The sequence below is a fragment of the Telmatherina bonti genome (assembly GCF_933228915.1).
Source record: "Telmatherina bonti genome assembly, chromosome: 16".
In the NCBI taxonomy this organism is placed as follows: domain Eukaryota; kingdom Metazoa; phylum Chordata; class Actinopteri; order Atheriniformes; family Telmatherinidae; genus Telmatherina; species Telmatherina bonti.
The window spans coordinates 33,830,140-33,849,495 of record NC_136614.1 but is presented as its reverse complement, the minus strand read 5'-3'; the positions used below and the strand labels follow the sequence as shown (position 1 = coordinate 33,849,495).

The following is a 19,356-nucleotide window of genomic DNA, read 5'->3' as shown; positions in this document are numbered from 1 at the left end:
AATAAGGTCACTGGTTCAATCCTTGGTTGGGGAGGGGTTTGGTCAGTGGGTTCTCTCCAGGTACTCCGGCTTCCTCCCACCATCCAAAGACATGCATGTTAGGTTAATTGGTTACTCTAAATTGCCCCTAGGTGTGAGCATGTGTGGCCCTGCGATGGACTGGCGAGCTGTCCAGGGTGTACCCTGCCTGTCACCCAAAGCCAGCTGGGATAGACTCCAGCTTCCCCACAACCCTGAATTGGATTAAGCGGTTTAGTAAATGAATGAACGATCGTTTACGTGAACACAAATCTACTTTTTTTTCTATCTTTTAGAATTCTACCTGTAAACTCATTTTGTGTCCTTTAGGGGTGGGAACATCGAATGGAAAAATTGAATATCGGGATTTTTTTGTATCATAATTTTAAAATCAATTTTTTTGTTTAAAAAATTTCAAAGAAATAAAAACAATCTTTGTCATTAATTTTTGTCATTTTTTTACTGATCTTTCTACTCGTCTTCTTGGGCATTAAACGAGCAAATAAAAGTTTGGGATATTTTTTTCTGTTTTTAGTCTACAAAAATCAGCCATATAGAGGAATTGTGAAAATTGCAATTTAAATCAAATCGGCGTCTAAAAAACTGGAATCGAATCGGGATGAAAACATACCGTCACAGGCCTGGTGTCCATCAGTTATGTTGACCGACATGCATGAAATTCTGCACGATGAAAGAAGACGGCAGTACGTAGAAAAATGTCTCTTGGACCTTCTGGCTAAATTAAACAGGAAATTTGCCATTTTGAAAAAGTTGCCATTGGCTTGGCCAATTTTTTCCATTTTCTTTGTCGCGCATTTGACCGACCTCGTCTTTGGCCTTTAATCCAACTGCACCCAAATTTGGTCAGGATGCTCAGGAGGCATTTGTGATTAAAAGTTGTGTTAAACGTTTACAGAATATGAGGTGTGTAGGGGCCTCAAAGTTTGATGTCTTGTCATGAGAAACAAAATGATAAAACTCTCCCCATAAAACAAGATTTCTGCACCAAATTTCATACATATGATGCTAAACCATCCTGAACATATGTGCTTTTCAATAATTGGAGAACAAATTATTTTCTGGAGACAGAAAGTCCCTCGTTTTAAAGCCTAAATGGCCGAATCTTTAGTCTGGCTGCACGTGGGGGAAGAGGACCATGGGGCACGCCGTGGCGACATAGACCGAGCGGCCCCGTACACACTCAAAAGTAGAGGTACCAGCTTGTACCTAAAAAGGTACAAATGCTTGTCGCTGGGGGTGTACTCTTTTGAGAGACATTTCTGTACCCTTCATTTCTGGTCTATTTTTGTACCTTATCAAGTTCAACCTCACCTTATCAAGTTATGTTTTTTATGTTTCCACAGCATTAGGCCTGGTCCATTCCACTTAGCAATATTATCTTATCTTTAATCTAGAAATAATCTTCAAGAACTCAAAATACTGACCAGCCGTACACTTAGTTTGCAGCATCTGACCTTCATTGTCTGGTGTAGTAAATGACTGTTAAGTAGTACTACTGTCATCACTCAACTCTGCTCTAGTTTGTAACATTACAGCCATTAACATTACATTTTTCAATGCTGCAGGTACCCTGATGGTCAAATCGGTACAAATTTGTACTTTATGTCACTTTGAACCCTTTTTCGTACTCTGAAGGTGTGCTTCTGGTCTCTTAAAGACCAGTATTGTACTTTTGAGAGAACATTTCTTTAAAATGTACCTATAGGTACAGAAATGTCCTTATCTTGTACCTCTATTTTTGAGAGTGTGGGTGCGAGGGCTTCCAACGCTGCTTGCAGGTTTAATTTCAGTTATTTTGAGTTCAGTAAAACTTACAATTTGACTAAAACAGAAAAACACAGCAACCAACTCTAAAACCATCGTGTTTTATGAGGAATTGTTTAAATCAAAAGTTGTTTTTTCTTCATTTAGACGTCAAAAAAGTATTTCAGCTCCAATGGATTCATGTGAAACATGGCAAAGCGAATGAAACAAATAGTTTCCCGGCGGCATCCATATTGGTTTTTGACTTTTCCGACTTTGCAAACGAGAACGCACTTTACTTATCAATGACGTCATTCCCAGATCTGACTTCTGACCTCCGAGTCAATCTGGACGCATCACTTGGGCCTGAAACTCCCAACCGGTGAGTCAGAACTGAGGAGGTGATCCTCCTCTGCCTGTGGGAAAAGACCTGGCAGGTTTGTACACAAGCAGTGTGTGTTAGCAAAACATATCACACGTTACCCACCTGCAAGAAACGCTTCTGTGACAATCCCTAAAATCACACCTGAGCTTTAACTCCAGACGTCGCCACTACTTGATCCAACAAGTCGCAGAAGTAAATGTGGTGCTAAATTAACAGTAATAATGACTTTACTTTGGCTTGAGTGGGATTCGTGCAGTTCAGATTGTCATAAAAAAGATCAGATATAAAATGAAGTGTGTGCAATATTAGAATATAATCTAGAGCTTTCAACTTTTCAGTGTATTCTCGCTGCAAAGTGAAAAATGAGAGGAACAAACATCATGCTAAACTGGCTGAAATTCTTCTTTATTTGGCGAGAAAGACTATCTTGAAGTTTTGGATTTCTGAGTACTGCCCTAAAATTGAAGACTGGTATGCAGAGGTTTTGAAGATACTCCCTCTGGAAAGACTCACGTATAGCACACAAGATAACCTCGAGGAGTTCTTGCACATTTGGCTACCAGTTATAAATAAGACAAACTCCACATAGGCTGAACGAATGTACAATATCTGTGGTGGTGTTGGTTTTTGGGTTTTTTTTCATCTTTTCTTGTCCATTTGTTTGTTTGTTTTTTCCATCCCTGTTTTGTTTTATTTTTTTTCAATTTACAAATGTAAAAAAAAAGACGGATTTACATATATTGTATGTAAACATATACATATATATTAAGGCTGTGACGATACGCTTTTGTCCCGATTCGATTTGATTCCGATTTTTTGGGTGCCGATTCGATTTAAATTGCAATTCTCACAATTGTTCCATATTGCTCTTTTTTGTTGATTAAAAACAAAATAAATGTATAAAACTTTTATTTTTGCACATAATTTTTCTTGATTTCGATAAGGAAAAAACAACACAGTAGCCAGACCATCATTCTGCTGCTATAATGCCCAAAAAGACAAGTAAAAAGATCAATAAAAACAGTCAAAATAACAAAAATTTTATAATGGATTATTTTTATTTATTTGAAAAAAAATCTATTTATTAACAAAAAATCCATTTTAAAATTGTGAAGCAAAAATCCTGATTTTGATTTTTTGATTCAATTTTCCCACCCCTAGCATATATGCACTTCTGTCCCAATAAAAATAAAATTATAAAAATTTTTTTTTTAAAAAGATCAGATATGGGTCACATGTGCACAAACAGTCAGATTTGAGTCTTTTTTTTACCTGGAATGACTCTTCTGGGTTACTTTGTTACGTTGCCACCAAAAGACAGAAAAAAAGAATCCAACTTAAAAACCTTTAACACATAAAACATGACAATGTGGTCCTGATCCTGTCATTTCTCCAACAATAGGAACATCTATAACGGTTCCACCATGAGTCTCAGCTGGCCACAGATCAGTGAAGGTGACCTTATGACCTCTCTGGACACTGGAGAGTCTTCAAGCCTAAGACGGGTCCTGAACAGGCCCCTACGGTCCTGACAGCAGCTCATGGTGAAGAGCGTTACCATCTGGCACATAAACACACACAGTCACACAAGCGTCCTGCATGAGTCAGCGTCAAGCAGCTGCGGCAGCCACTTGCTCACACACCTGTTACACACCGACACGCACGTTTCGCTCTGAAAAACAGCAGCGGTGAACAACTTGTGTTTAAAAGCATCATCTGCTGTCGGGGGTTGTCGATGGTCTACAAGCAACTACTGAGAGATTGCCTAAAACTATGAGGAGAAGCGGGGGAGGGGATGAGAAAGATGAAAAATTCAGTGGTTTCCATTCTGGGACGTAGTTGCAACGCGGCCAAAGCTATTGTTAACCACAGTTTGAGCTCGGCCGCACAGAGACTCCACCAGCTGGACTGAATTAGAGATTTTCCTTAAACGGGACCAGCCTCAGCCCAGACTGCATATCTCACTTCTCAGAAAACATACATACCTTATAATAAATGACACAAAAACCTACATCACAACCGCACACTTCCACCCAAGACATGCTGACAGATTCTTTTCTCTTCATCAGCGTCGCGAGAACATTGCCAAAGCAACTGAAACTGCTTTTCTGCAGCGTCCATGTCTGACAGAATCAAGCAAAACAGACGCTTTTTGCCTCATCAGCAACCTCAGGCTCGCTTTATGGCACGTCCCTGCAGGGAAGGAAGCTCCACGCCAACAAAAGCCGGCTTAAAATGATCCGTCTGCCACTTTTATGCACGACAACAACAGCAAACACAAACTCTGCCGGAGAAATGTGGCAGCAACATAACTGTGTGGGTTTCCTGCTAAATGCTGGTCGAAACATTGTAGAAGCCACAAAGCATGAGCAGAAATAATGCTTGATGAAACAAAAACTTCACAAATCAACAAATAAAGGTCAGTAAATGGATGTTTGGTGGATTACTGTGTTGTTGTAATAAAACTTCTTAGCAGTAAATATTACACTGTTTTAATTTTCATACATATTAGAGGTGGGACTTGATTTAAAAAAATGAATTAATCAATGCGCTTTAGTTACATAAGAATATTTGTTCCAAAAAGGCAAAGTTTTTAATCTAAATGGATTTTAGTTGGCCCAGTGATGGACTGGTGACCTGTCCAGGTGTACTTGCCTCTCGCCCAGCGATTGCTGGGATAGACTCCATCTTGCCACCACCCTGAATTAGAACAAGCAGTCAGGAAAATGGATAGATAGGTTTTAGTGGACGGCTGAAACAAAAAATAGACTCAGACTTTCATATTGTAAACTCGGGTTCGATTAATGATTAAAAAATGTGTTTTCAATTCAAATCAGTAAAAAAGGAATCCTAAAATATATCACGGCAAAACTGAATAGACCTAAAGCTCAAGTTTTACTTTGTTTTACAGTTTTTTAGGAAAAAAAGGGACAAATACTCAAATCGCCACTCAGATTTGGTTGGAAAAACTAGATTTTATTAATTGGCCATATTGCCCAACTCTTTTATAACCTTTACTCTAAGTTATGGAATGTCTACCGTTAGTTTGCAGTGCATTGCTGTTGGGTGTGGGAAAATCGAATTGAAAAATCAAAAATCTGGATGTTTTGCTTCACAATTTTAAAATCGATTTTTTTAAAGTAAAGAAAAATAATCCATTATAATATTTTTGTCATTTTTATTGTTTTTATTGATGTTTTTACTTGTCTTCTTGGGCATTATAGCAGCAGAGTGATGGTCTGGCTACTGTGTTGTTTTATCCTGATTGAAACCAAGAAAAATGACGAGCAAAAAAAGTTTTGTACGATTTTTTTGTTTTTAATCTACAAAAATCAGCAACACTGAAAAATTATAAGAATTTAAATCGAAACGGCACCCAAAAAAATCGGAATCGAATCATGACAAAAGCATATCGTCTTAACATGTTTAAAGGACTAATGTGGATGAATTATTGCCATCTAGTGACAAATTATGGCTATAGCAATGGCTTCGAACACCAAACACAGGTGTGAATGGATGGTGGCCATCAGTGGCCAAAATTCTTCCAGAAAAAATCACGTTTTCATGTGTGAGAAGAGGTGGAGTTGAGAGGGGGGCTGTGAGCGTCATGGTGGATGATTGACATCGAGCGAACTCCGAGCTTTCTGTAGCTAAGAGCTAACCGAGTTAACCTGGAGATAACAGGAGCTAACCAGCTAACAGAGGTAAGCGGGCTAAAGCTAAGTCATGTTGTTAACCCGCTAAAAACCGCGGTTATTCTACGTTCTTCTGACTTGAAGACTTGGTCTTTTTAACATGGGAGTCTATGGGGATTTGCTCTGTTTTGCAGCCCCTAGTGGATGAAGGGGGAACTGCAGTTTTGTGCACTTCTGCATAGGGTTCACTTTTAACCACTGAAGGCTCCATCCATCTTTCATATACGGTCTATGGTTACTTCTCATCTGCAGTTTTAAAGCTTAGGGGGCCCTCACTTCAAAAACGAAGTTGTTTGTCCATTCCGAGACGCCGTATTTAAATTGATGGCACAAATATGGCAGCTGTCATGTGTGTGTGGAAGTGGATTTAAATGTGTCATTCTAAGAGAAATAAAAACATAACAGTTGTTTTGGTAAAGAGATTAAATGCCAGTAGAAACATGACTGTTAGTGGTTTTTATTCGACGCTGCACCTTTAAGCGCAACTATTACCAAAGAAATCCAACAAGGATGATGTAATTTTCTGCCATACATTCTCACTCCTGTTCGCTTCTTTTGCAACTTGTAAACAAAGCAACACAAGCAGTAACACACCGATGTTATGTAACTTCCCTCCATGCCTCCAAGTTTCTGATGGTTGGGATACAATCCTGCATGGAAAGTCAAGATATTGAGGATTCAAGATTAATTCATTGTAGCATTTAATACCATGATTAATCAAGTAATTGGGACATCCTCAACAAATGCCTGATGTGTGACCAAACTGGTCAGGGTGTTGGGTTTGCAGATGGTTCCTCCACATCTTACTGATCAGGGTCGGGTAAAAAGTGCACAGGCCCTGGGTCCAGAGTGTTCCATGGGGCCCCGTTCCACAACATAATATCGTAAAAACTGTGAATGATACCCTCTGAAATGACTTTTCTAACATTTCTCATGCCAGTGGTACTATTAGCAATACACTAGACACTGTGGTGTAACTATATGGCTTTTATGTACATTATGTTTCATGTCCAAACTGCTGGTGTTGGCCCTACGTCGGCCTCACATGGACCCTCAATAGTGGGCCCCTGGGCCCGTGCCCATAAGGCCCACTGGATAATCCGGCCTTGATACTGATGAATAAATAGTTAAATAGCCAACATGTCTTGTTTATTCTTACTTAAACACTAAGGGCTACACATCACACTCTGCTCTGCTGCTCATCCCACCAACTAATTTCCATCACAAACTGGTCCATTTAAGTTTGGGACTGGTTTATCCTCTTTACCTCACATCAGAGTCCTCTTAAAGATATAAAACAAGAGTGTGTGTCGTCTCCCAGCTGACAAAAGTGCACGAACATGTGTGTGTGTGTGAGAGAGAGAGAGACAATCACAAAGTGGCATCAAATAAACGCAGCCCTAACAGATAATCCCTGTAATGCAACGTGGGACCAGCAGCAGCAGCAGCAGCGCCATTCCGACCTCGCGCACGTCCCAAAAATGCACCACAAACTGGCTGTAATGCTGCACGAGCAGAAAAGCAGCCACGCTGACCCAAAGATGAGGCTGGCTTGGCAGTGCACGCGGACAGAACACGCCGCGTGTCCCCTACCAGCTGGGCTGGAGCACTTTTTCAGCCGCAGCTGATGGAAATGCGCATTTTTGCGCAACATTTCCAGCCAACAGTTTCCTCGCGCTCCCAGCTGGTCTGCGCGATGCCTCCCCATCTTCTCCCCTGCCTTTCCCTCCTCATGCTGTCTCCCTCCGGACCATCTCCTCTCCACTGTTACCCCGTAATAACAGGAAAAAAAGACGCCACAGAGATGCGTCCTTACCTCATGCTCGCTGCGCTGTCAGGCCGAAAATAGATCCGACTCTTTGGGAAGCGACAACGGGGGCGTTGCTTGTAGTTTGACCAAAAAGTTCGCTGCTATGGTGGGCTACAGGGGACCCTGTGAATGCTGCTCTGACGGCTTGTTTGCAGGCAACCCAGCAAAGACATTTAAAAAAAAAAGAAAATGGGGGGAAAATAGGGCTTGGAAAGGAAACAGTCTAATCCAGCATGTCGTGGAGCATCGCGGCTCCACTTGTGGCGATGAGTCAGTGGGAGGAAAGTGGAAAACCGCAGCGTTTTCTTCTCTCCCCTCTAACTATTGTATGATGCGGAGCTGTGCGGAGCTCGGATGAGGTTCTGCTGCCTGCTGGCTGCGACTTGTGCTGCGTTCACGGCTGCACCGCAAACGCAACACTCCACTCTCCGCTTGAGGGAAAACCTCCAGATTAAAATGATTAAATCGTCTCCAAAAGGTTTGTAGGAGTAAACAGACTGATTGAAGTTAGATAAACTAGCTTAATGGACATTTTAAACAAGAAATATGCGTTTTTATAAATCTTTGGTTGTTCTAAAGTTAGCTGTTGCTACTGAAATAATGTCTTTTTTTCCCCTCTCTTTCTCATTTAAAACAGTTGCTGTTGTTTATTTCGCCATAATTTCAGATTAATTTATTAGACAACTGAGACCAGCAGCAGCTTGTTTACTTGGACTTGCTGGCTACTTGTTGAGAGTGGTATTTCACAGGGTCATGAACGCAGCACTGGACGCAGCGTGTAGACCGGAGCGTGCGCGCGCGCACACACACACACACACACACACACACAGTTCGCACAAACATCTCAGTTTAATGTCTTGATCCGTGTGAGGTGTTAAACTGATATCAGGAAATAAAAATATGAGTTTTAAACTGATAGTTTCTGTTGAAATTATCACACATTGTGTAATCTGTCTTTATAAAAAATCATAAACCTGCAACAGAGACATACAGAAGTAGTTTGAATCTGTTAACATACTGGTAGAAAATATGAAGGTCCAGTACTGAAAGGATCACTTTCAGAACTGGACCAGTTTTGGGAAACTTGATGCACATCACTCAACTTGATGTAATAATCACAATAATAATAATAATAATTATATAATAATAATAATAATAATAATAATAATAATAATTATTATTATTATTATTATTATTATTTTATATATATATATATATATATATATATATATATATATATATATATATATATATATATATATATATATATATATATATATATGTGTGTGTGTGTGTGTGTGTATATAAGCTGTTAGCTTCAGTTGGTAGTTTTGACTAAGAGCTTTTTCACTCCAGTTTGTGCTGTTTTACATGTGTTATCTGGCATTACAGATCACACACTGTGTGTGTGTGTGTGGCATGTCAGACACACAGCAAGCAGCTGACGCTCTGCCACAGGTGGTCACTGGCAGTGTGATACTTGTGTGTGTGTGTACGTGTGTTTAGGTAAAGTGTGAAAACAAATGGGACTGATGTAAAATGACTGACCTTTGACCTCTTCAGATCTTTATTTTGTGCATCAGCAAAAACCTCAATACATGATTTTTCTGATAAACACTATGACTCGCATCACAGGCAGCATTATTACTCAGTTTTTTTTTATGTTTGTCTTCTTTCTCCAATTCTGAAACTAAATTACTTGAAAAAATAGAATGAAAATAATTATTATATTCTCTTGTGGAAACTGTGAAACTGTAGTAGTTTAAAATGCAATTCTTATTTAACAAATGAAGTAATCTTATTTTATTTTAAAGCATGTCTTTTTTTTAATAATCTAAACAGAGTATATTGCATAGATATAAATAAGTTATTGACATCATTTAAATTTTTTAATTTATATTAAATTATTTAATAGTTTTAATATTAGTAATTTGAGTTACAATGTTCCAATTATTACTTCATTCATTTAATTATAATTTGTATGAGTTATACTTTTTTTTGTTATTATTTTTGTTCCTTAAAAAATGTATTATTTATTTAAAAATCTTTTCAAATATTCTTTATTTTATTTTATTTTCAAGAACCAAGGTCATCCCTAATGCTTTGTGTTTAAAAGGTTAAATCAATACTTCATTTAATTTAAGGGAATTAATTTGTTCCAGGAAAAAAGCAGTTGTTATGGATCAATAAGCAGAGATGATAAGAGTCCCAGGTTTCTTCCGCCTGTTACACTGTTGTGTTGTGTGCCAAGAGTACCATCTGGTGTTTCACTTAATATTTTTTCATCATTATTAGAAGCTTGATGGAACATAGAAAATAGATAAATTAATTTGTAAACTGAATAATTAATGCTCTGCTTTTTTTGAACAACTTAATTTTACATTTAGAATACATTTTCGGTGTTTATTTTTATTATTTAATTGGATTTTTCAAAAGAAAAATAAAGAAAAACATTCTTCTCTGATTGTTTAATTTAGCTCATCAAATTACTAGATTAGAATGTAGTAATTGAGTGCTTTCTGAATTAATGGCAAAAATAAACCACAAAAAAGAGCTTTGTTTCATGTTAGTCATGTTTGCATCGTTCTGTCTCTAAACAAGTGACACATTTGTTTCCTCCAGAAAAGCTCAACATGTTTGCTGACTTTACTTAGATTTTTTTATTATTATTATTTCAATTTTTCTATTTTATTTATTTATATTTAGCTTTGAGACTTTGGGAAATCTAAAGACATGTATTCCTGAAGTGGACGAACAAACACCAGAGGGCGACACATAAAGTTTCACTCAGCAGCAGCAGGAAAACACTTCCGGGTCTGTGAACGAGGGTGATTTCACATTAAAAGCCTGTTGTGACAGAGGAGGCAGAGTGAGGGCTGAGTGTGCTGGAACAATCACTTCAACCTTCAGATTCATTTGTAGCATTGATTTTGCACCCCAATCTGTATGTTTTATATGGTTAACAGTTATAAACACATGACTGACAAATGTAATGTTCTTTTTGCGAGGAAGGCTTTTCCCCAACTGAAATGTATTTAAGAAATTGCAATAACTTCTTTTAATAAATGAAAATTTTACTTAAGAAAAAGGAAAAGTGCGCAAAATAACCTTAACAGGGTGTCTTATTTGTGTGGCATTCTGTTTACAAACAAGTTTATGAAATAATTGTTCAAATAAAATTGAAAAAAGGACATTTTTCTTATATACTGTGTCCATTGATATATAGTGAGTTATTAAATTGTTGTATTTTCTGTGGAAAAATAATATTCCAGTTGATAACCTGCAAGACATTTGGTAACCTGTAACCACTAAAGGTACCTGGGATCATCGAGTGGTGGAAACATGTAGTGGAGATCAGACAAATCAGCATTCTGGACATTTTGAGAAAAAAGTGGATGATGTGTGGACCAAAGAGAAAAACAAAATACTTAGATTGTTGTTAGCAGAAAGTCCTAAAGAGTCTGTGATGTTATTAAGTTTTAATCTGTGTCTACAATAAAGTTTATTTATGTAAATGAGACTTAATGTTTCCACTGGACTACATGTACAAATAAAAGTTAAGCTAGATAAAAAATAATAATAATCTCATGCGTTGCAGAAATATGCACTGGCATATCAGAGCATCATATGCTGCCTTAAAGACGAAATATGTTCCAAGGACATCCACCATTGTTCATCAGCACAATGCAAACTAACAAAGTCATAGATAGATAGATAGATAGATAGATAGATAGATAGATAGATAGATAGATTGATAGATTGATAGATAGATAGATAGATAGATAGATAGATAGATAGAAGCTAACTGTTTCCCCACTATGTAAAATGACGCACTGTTAAGTCATGCGGCTTTGATAATACAAAAAAAAAACAAAAAAAAAACAACAACAAAAAACGACTAAGTCTTTATTGTGAAAGGATGTAACCGGATACAGATCTGGCTCCGCCTCCTTCCTCCTGAGTGGCTCCGCCCCCTTCTGCTGCTGCTGATGTGTTGTTTCCGAAGTTAGCGAGTATAAAAGTCAAGCTGATTAAAACTGAGAGCTAGGAACTTCAAATAAAAGCATAAAATAAAAAAACCAAAATGCCTTATTATCAAACGTGGGAGGAGTTCGCTCGCGCAGCAGAAAAACTGTATCTGACGGATCCCATGAAGGTGAGAAGGCTTTATTCCCAGCACCGCACATGGTAGCCGGATAGCTCCTGACTCGGAAATGTCTGTCGTTTTGTTTGCAGGTCAGGGTGGTTCTGAAGTACAGACACTGTGACGGAAACCTCTGCATCAAAGTCACCGACAACGCCGTGGTCAGTAAAACTACTAAAACGCACATTATCTGAACCAACCTGCTGTTTTTACACTGCTAAAGCCAGGAGACTGAAGGCGGAACAGAGCTTTTATCTGCGGCTCATTTTCTGTGTAAAATCTCCTAATGTCTGACATTACTTATCACTAATATGCTCATTTTATGTAATTTCCTATAAGACCGAGTTAGTGTGAAGTTTTCCTTAAATAATTTCTGATTAAACGTAAATAATCACCTCCAGTTTGTCACACATCACTGGATTTGGCTGGAATGTGACCACACGAGCAGGGGCGCTGCCAGGAATTTTGGGGCCTATGAAAGTATTATTTTTAATGAAGGTTTAATGATTTTCTTATATAGTTTGTTACATCTTTTCGGGCCCCTATCAAGTCATGGGGCTCTTAGAATATTCTAAGAGGGCCTCCCCCCCCCCCGGAGGTGTAAATATTCACCTCTAGTTTGTCACACGTCGGAATGTGGCCGGAATGTGTGTAAAGCGACCGCATGAGCATAAAAAATGTTGGTAATTTAAGGCGAAAGTACAGATAAAAACATAAAAGCTGGTTGCCCCCACTTGGATTTAACAAAGCAAATAGGTGAGAACCTCCTGTTGGCTCATTCTGTATAAATGATGATGTTCCAGCTGTTCTTTAAGCCTCAGAGGTCGCCTACTCCTGTACTGGTTTTCGTGTTTCCCTGGTACAACAGACTGGATTGAAATGGAAAGGTCCTCCAACTTGTCACCATCTTCTGCACCAGCCTGTAAACGAACCATTGATGAAGTCAGGAAGAAAAACCGCTTGATGTTTAAAGGGTTAAACAGCCGTGTGGGAAGACGCACACTGTGGTCATTTAAAAGATGTCAATATGTTTCAGAAGGATCAAAGTATTGGCGTCATGTGAAGAAAAACATGTTTGGAGATTCTGAAACTACTAAAATTAGGTGAAAAAAACTGCAACATAGTGTTTTAAACTGGAAGAAAAGCAGAGAAACATCCTCTTCCTGGAAGAAATGTGGTCAGAAAACATGTTGATTTTACCGTTATTGGTGATCAACAAATCATTTAATTGTTAATTAATCATTAGGGATCATCGACTCCAGACCTCCTGGTCCAGCAGACCTCAGTGTTTAAGGTTTCTGTGCTGCTAATCGGTGGCTCGTTAAGAGGCTGGTACAGAATTAGACCACTGTCGTAAATGCATTTCATTTGAACCAGGTGTGTTGCAGCAGGGAAACATCTAGAACCAGATGGTGGAAAAAAGCGTAAGGGCTGAACTCCGGACCTGGAAGAAGGTCATGTGGTCTGATGGATCCAGACTGACCCTGTTCCAGATTCACCATCTGGTCTGATGGATCCAGATGGACCCTGTTCCAGATTCACCATCTGGTCTGATGGATCCACATGGACCCTGTTCCACACTCATCATGTGGTCTGATGGATCCACATGGACCCTGTTACACATTCACCATGTGGTCTGATGGATCCACATGGACCCTGTTCCACACTCATCATGTGGTCTGATGGATCCACATGGACCCTGTTCCACACTCATCATGTGGTCTGATGGATCCACATGGACCCTGTTCCACACTCATCATGTGGTCTGATGGATCCACATGGACCCTGTTCCACACTCATCATGTGGTCTGATGGATCCACATGGACCCTGTTCCAGATTCATCATGTGGTCTGATGGATCCACATGGACCCTGTTCCACACTCATCATGTGGTCTGATGGATCCACATGGACCCTGTTCCACACTCATCATGTGGTCTGATGGATCCACATGGACCCTGTTCCACACTCATCATGTGGTCTGATGGATCCACATGGACCCTGTTCCACACTCATCATGTGGTCTGATGGATCCACATGGACCCTGTTCCACACTCATCATGTGGTCTGATGGATCCACATGGACCCTGTTCCACACTCATCATGTGGTCTGATGGATCCACATGGACCCTGTTCCACACTCATCATGTGGTCTGATGGATCCACATGGACCCTGTTCCACACTCATCATGTGGTCTGATGGATCCACATGGACCCTGTTCCAGATTCATTATGTGGTCTGATGGATCCACATGGACCCTGTTCCAGATTCATTATGTGGTCTGATGGATCCACATGGACCCTGTTCCAGATTCACCATGTGGTCTGATGGATCCACATGGACCCTGTTCCAGATTCATTATGTGGTCTGATGGATCCACATGGACCCTGTTCCACACTCACCATGTGGTCTGATGGATCCACATGGACCCTGTTCCACACTCACCATGTGGTCTGATGGATCCACATGGACCCTGTTCCACACTCACCATGTGGTCTGATGGATCCACATGGACCCTGTTCCACACTCACCATGTGGTCTGATGGATCCACATGGACCCTGTTCCACACTCACCATGTGGTCTGATGGATCCACATGGACCCTGTTACACATTCACCATGTGGTCTGATGGATCCACATGGACCCTGTTACACATTCACCATGTGGTCTGATGGATCCACATGGACCCTGTTACACATTCACCATGTGGTCTGATGGATCCACATGGACCCTGTTACACATTCACCATGTGGTCTGATGGATCCACATGGACCCTGTTCCAGATTCATTATGTGGTCTGATGGATCCACATGGACCCTGTTCCAGATTCATTATGTGGTCTGATGGATCCACATGGACCCTGTTACACATTCACCATGTGGTCTGATGGATCCACATGGACCCTGTTCCAGATTCATTATGTGGTCTGATGGATCCACATGGACCCTGTTACACATTCACCATGTGGTCTGATGGATCCACATGGACCCTGTTACACATTCACCATGTGGTCTGATGGATCCACATGGACCCTGTTACACATTCACCATGTGGTCTGATGGATCCACATGGACCCTGTTACACATTCACCATGTGGTCTGATGGATCCACATGGACCCTTTTCCAGATTCATAATGTGGTCTGATGGATCCACATGGACCCTGTTACACATTCACCATGTGGTCTGATGGATCCACATGGACCCTGTTACACATTCACCATGTGGTCTGATGGATCCACATGGACCCTTTTCCAGATTCATAATGTGGTCTGATGGATCCACATGGACCCTGTTACACATTCACCATGTGGTCTGATGGATCCACATGGACCCTGTTACACATTCACCATGTGGTCTGATGGATCCACATGGACCCTGTTCCAGAAGGATCATCCGGGTGGGATTAGACTCAGATGAAGTGATGCAGACATCATGGTGTCTACTGGACCGGCCTGTGGGGGCGGTCTATTACCTGGAGTTGCTGCAGCCGGTCAGGTCTATGTTCAGTAAGACGTTTAAGACCTCAAAGAAGAATGAGTGCAGCTCTGAGATAAATGTGACCTTTCCGGAGCTGCTGGAATCGAAGCTGATGAAAGTCAAGCGGAATGGTAGTTTGGGGCTTTTTCTTTTTATCATAGTTAAAAGAAAGTTTGTGTTTTTCTGTCTTCAGTGTTTACAGTACAAGACTGACCAAGCCCAGGATGTCAAGAAGATCGAGAAGCTCCACGGGAAACTGATGAGACTCATGGTGTCCAAGGAGACTCACAGCAGCGCCATGGAGACAGACTAACATGCCGTGCAGACCTTTCGGAGCACCTGGACTGAGCTTGGTGGACATGGACTGAAGGCGCAGAAGCATCAGCGTGTGATGTGGGGCTGACGGGCGGCGGCGGCGGTACGGAGGTTGATCCGGTTGCACGCACTGACATGGTGGAGCAACATAAATACATAATTTATACTTTATTCTCTGAGGATTCTGTTTTTTTTTTTTTTACCTTCTCAGTCGGTAAAATCTCATGATCCTGTCTTGTTTTTTAGCGTTTTTACGAACCAACGGCATCATTCTAGAAAAGCTCTGTTGAGGCTGCGCAGATGTTGACAAAACGCCACAGGAGGGAAAATTCGGAGGGTCAAAATGTGTTGTTTTTTGTTTGTTTTTTTTATGTTGGGCAGAAAAACAGGTTTTTATGTTCATCTGCATTTAAGTCCTGCAGTTTCAGTTTTTTTAACGTACTTGTGCCCCAACGACCAGGCGGGATCCTCCGTTTTCCTACGAGGATGAGGAGAAAATAAAAATCCTGTTTCCGCAGAGAAAAGCCCAGGCTTCAAAATGCAGCTCCATCCACCAGGAAGGATTTCATTATCTGTTAAATAAATGTTTATTTTCCCTGAAACATCCCGGATCTGAGCTTCATTCATGTCGCAGACGGTGGGGTTTAGTGGTCGCAGATGCTGTGGAGACTGATGACGACAAATATCGTGTCATTCAGGTGAGGTACAGTCTTATCGTGCAGCAGGTGCAATGCTTTCGTAAGCAGGGAGACCTTTGCAGCTCCTCCCAGAAGGAGTCGGTGCCAACCTTCTCCGACGACTCATGTTATTGTTTTCCTGACTGGCGGCGCTGGCAACCACACAATGCACCATGTCTGTAGACTTTCGGCGACGCATCTATAGAAGCAGCTCCTCGGCTGCGTCGGTGCGGCTCAGAACTTTCAGGAAGGTCATGTTTGATCCATAGTTACCAAGGTGACGAGTAGCCAGAGACCCTCTCCGTCTTTTCCACGTTTTTGTGCTGAGGACCAGCTTGTTGTAATTTCACACCTCCCTCCGTGATGAGCCAGTCTTCCGTCATCCACAAACTCCCCATCCCAACAAGATGTGCTGCACCAGGGGTGTCCAGCTCCGGTCCTCCAGGGCCCATATCCTGCAGGTTTTACCATGTTTTTCTGCTCCAACACACATGGCTCGGATCCAGCAGCCAATGAAGTTTTGCACAGTGACTGATTCATCTGAGTCAGGTGTGTTGGAGCAGGGAAACATGGAAAACCTGCAGGATTGTGGCCCTTGAGGGCCGGAGCTGGACCCTCCCGGTGTACAGTAAGCAGTAAAGCTTGTTCCATCCTCCACGAGAAGCAAGAACTGAGTTGGTCAGGTCCATCCATCCTCCAGGAGAAGTAGGTCTGCAGCAGGGGGGCGATGTCTGCTTTTATGTGCAATGAACCCGGTTGTTTCCTCCACCAGGTTGTTTTTTCCGCCGTCTTTGTGCTCAAGATTACTCAAAAGGTTACGGACAGATTTTTATAAACATTTCAAGAGTTGTTGGAGATGTGAAAATGAAGAAGTGATGAAATTCTGGTGGTGATCCGGATCACCGTTTGGATCCAGGAATGTTTTAAAAGGATTCTTTAACATTGTGGTTTCCGCTCTCCGAGTTTCTAGTTTCATTTTTAACAAGCAACTTCGTCCGCGGTGGGGCGGGTCGTGCACGTGGCAGGGTCCGAGTGTTTTAATGCCACATGTAAAAATGTTCCTACTTTCTCACCACCTCGATCAGCTGTTTTATCAAAACAATCCGTTTTACCTGCAACAGGAAAAACACGGAAGCAGCAACTCTGCTTCATGCTTTGGAAACGTCCAACAATGATCCTTGAGACCTGCAGAAAGTTCTGGATGCGTCCTACAGGTGACGATGCTCCACCTGTCTAGACTGATGATGAAGTCTCCTCTTACAGAGCAGCACCAGAGACCGCCAATCTGCTAAATATTACGACATAAAATCTTTCATAATTGCACAAGTAATCGTGATATGATGAAGAGCCCCCACCATACCCACAGGGGACCGGGTTCACGTTGGAACCACAACGTTCAGGCAACGTGATGAGCCCAGACAACCTCGTCGACAAGAAGCACCCAGAGGCCAGAACAAGATCCAGCTGAAGAACTGTGACCTGAAGAGGGGCTCTGAGAACACGAGACTCCCCCAGTACGGCCAGGGTTCTGTGTGAAACCTGAACCTGGTTCTCACCGCAAAGAAAACCAAATTCCTGCTTTTTCCAGGCCTCGCTCTCTGCTCACATCCTCTGTTAGTTGAAGGAAACAACTGCTGCTGCAGTGACTTCACTTTCAGAGAACACCTGATGGGAAAACAGGAAGTTGTTTAGAAAAGATTTGTGTTTTAACTTTACTGCTTGGAAAAGACAGTTTAAGTGTTTTAGACGATGGTCACACTGATTATATGCGTATTTATAATCTGCTCTCCTCTCACAAGCCAACTTTATTTATAAAGCACTTACTGAACATAAGTTAAACATTAAAAGACTAAATCTGACCAAAATGAAACGGCAACAAAACATTCTGCTAAGTGAGGCAGAAGTGTGTTTTATGTGGCATCTTGCAGTCGTCTGAGACCGTTTGACCCTAAAGTTCAGTAACCGGGTCTGGTCAGTTTAACCCATCAACACCCAACCCAGTGAAGTCCAATTTATCAATATGATGTCATTATTTAACTAAATGTAAAATAAAGAACCTTTTTTTATTTACCGTTTATTACCATGTAATATGTCAAATTCTTTTAGTGTTATCTCCTTTCTGGTGTCCATTAAGGCAGTGTTTTCAACCACTGTGCCGTGAGAGATCATCAGGTGTGCCCTGAGAAATTACCCAATTTCACCTGATTGGTCGAAAAGGCAGCTCCGTGTTCGTCCAAAGAGGCCCAGGTGAAATAAAATAAAATTCCTTTTTTCTTGTGTTTATTTTATTTCTATTCAAGACACTTTGACAGGATGACTTTATATTAATAATATGGGCCTTTTAGGAAAAAAAAGCATTTTGGTTTGTGGTGTGACTTGTGAGTTTTCAGTGAAAAAAGTTGTGCCCTGGCTTAAAAAAAGGTTGAAAAACACTGCATTAAGGAGTAGAATACAAAACTCATGTTCTACAGGATTTAAAGCAAAGTTTGTATCATGAGCTGATGCCAAATGTCTCAGAAACTGTATCAAAAATGTCACGCTGGGTTCTACGGGTTCAAACTTTATTTATTACTTTCTTTTATTGTGTGCTGTAATTTATGTGTTGGCTGCTGAAGTGTGCCAGGTCATCATCAGAAAACACCATTAGATCTCCTGATTTGATAACATTTATTCTAATAAATAAAAATCTGGAAGATTTGGAAATATTCCCAAATCTAGATGTTCTGTGACGATGGGCTTCTGCACCCGGATTCAATTAAAAGGTACTTGAGGTTTTAATTTTGGGAGTTTAACCCAACCAGCTTCTTTTTTTAGTTGTTTATCTTCAGTGTTTTTTTTTTTATATGACACCAGTTATAAATAAAAATAGATTTTGGATTTACATTTATTAAAATGTTCAAACAGAATCCACTTATTTACAGATCTAATAAGCTCATATTTAAATTATACATGAACAGTATCTGGGATGGTGAACTGGAACTGTTACTGGTGCTGCTGGTCCTCCTTTCTGTTCCCCAGCACGCATGCGCAGTTCTGAAACGTCACTTATTTCCCTTCCAGCTGGGGGGGG

The 19,356-nt window shown here is 40.8% G+C and overlaps 2 protein-coding genes across 2 annotated transcripts in view; one reads left to right on the top strand and one right to left on the bottom strand.

Moving 5' to 3' along the window:
* Nucleotides 1–7,861, bottom strand: part of enah (ENAH actin regulator) — a 158,759-nt gene extending 150,898 nt beyond the window's left edge. Inside the window, exon 1 of the mRNA XM_079255286.1 lies at nucleotides 7,679–7,861. Coding sequence (XP_079111412.1) covers nucleotides 7,679–7,683 — 5 coding nt within the window. The 5' untranslated portion in view covers nucleotides 7,684–7,861. The remainder of the gene's footprint in view (nucleotides 1–7,678) is intronic.
* Nucleotides 7,862–11,650: 3,789 nt separating this feature from the next.
* Nucleotides 11,651–16,205, top strand: srp9 (signal recognition particle 9). Its single transcript, XM_079255961.1, has 3 exons — nucleotides 11,651–11,828; nucleotides 11,909–11,977; nucleotides 15,488–16,205. Exons 1-3 carry the CDS (start codon nucleotides 11,757–11,759, stop codon nucleotides 15,605–15,607), a joined length of 261 nt encoding a protein of 86 aa, XP_079112087.1. The 5' UTR covers nucleotides 11,651–11,756; the 3' UTR covers nucleotides 15,608–16,205.
* Nucleotides 16,206–19,356: the final 3,151 nt, after the last annotated feature.

What these genes read in the sequence shown, in the direction of transcription:
- srp9 (XM_079255961.1), top strand. Translation starts at nt 11,757, where the DNA reads ATGCCTTATTATCAAACGTGGGAGGAGTTCGCTCGCGCAGCAGAAAAA. An exon ending in ATCTGACGGATCCCATGAAG is followed by an intron (nt 11,829 to 11,908) that starts GTGAGAAGGCTT and finishes TTTTGTTTGCAG; the next exon opens with GTCAGGGTGGTTCTGAAGTA. An exon ending in AAGTCACCGACAACGCCGTG is followed by an intron (nt 11,978 to 15,487) that starts GTCAGTAAAACT and finishes TTCTGTCTTCAG; the next exon opens with TGTTTACAGTACAAGACTGA.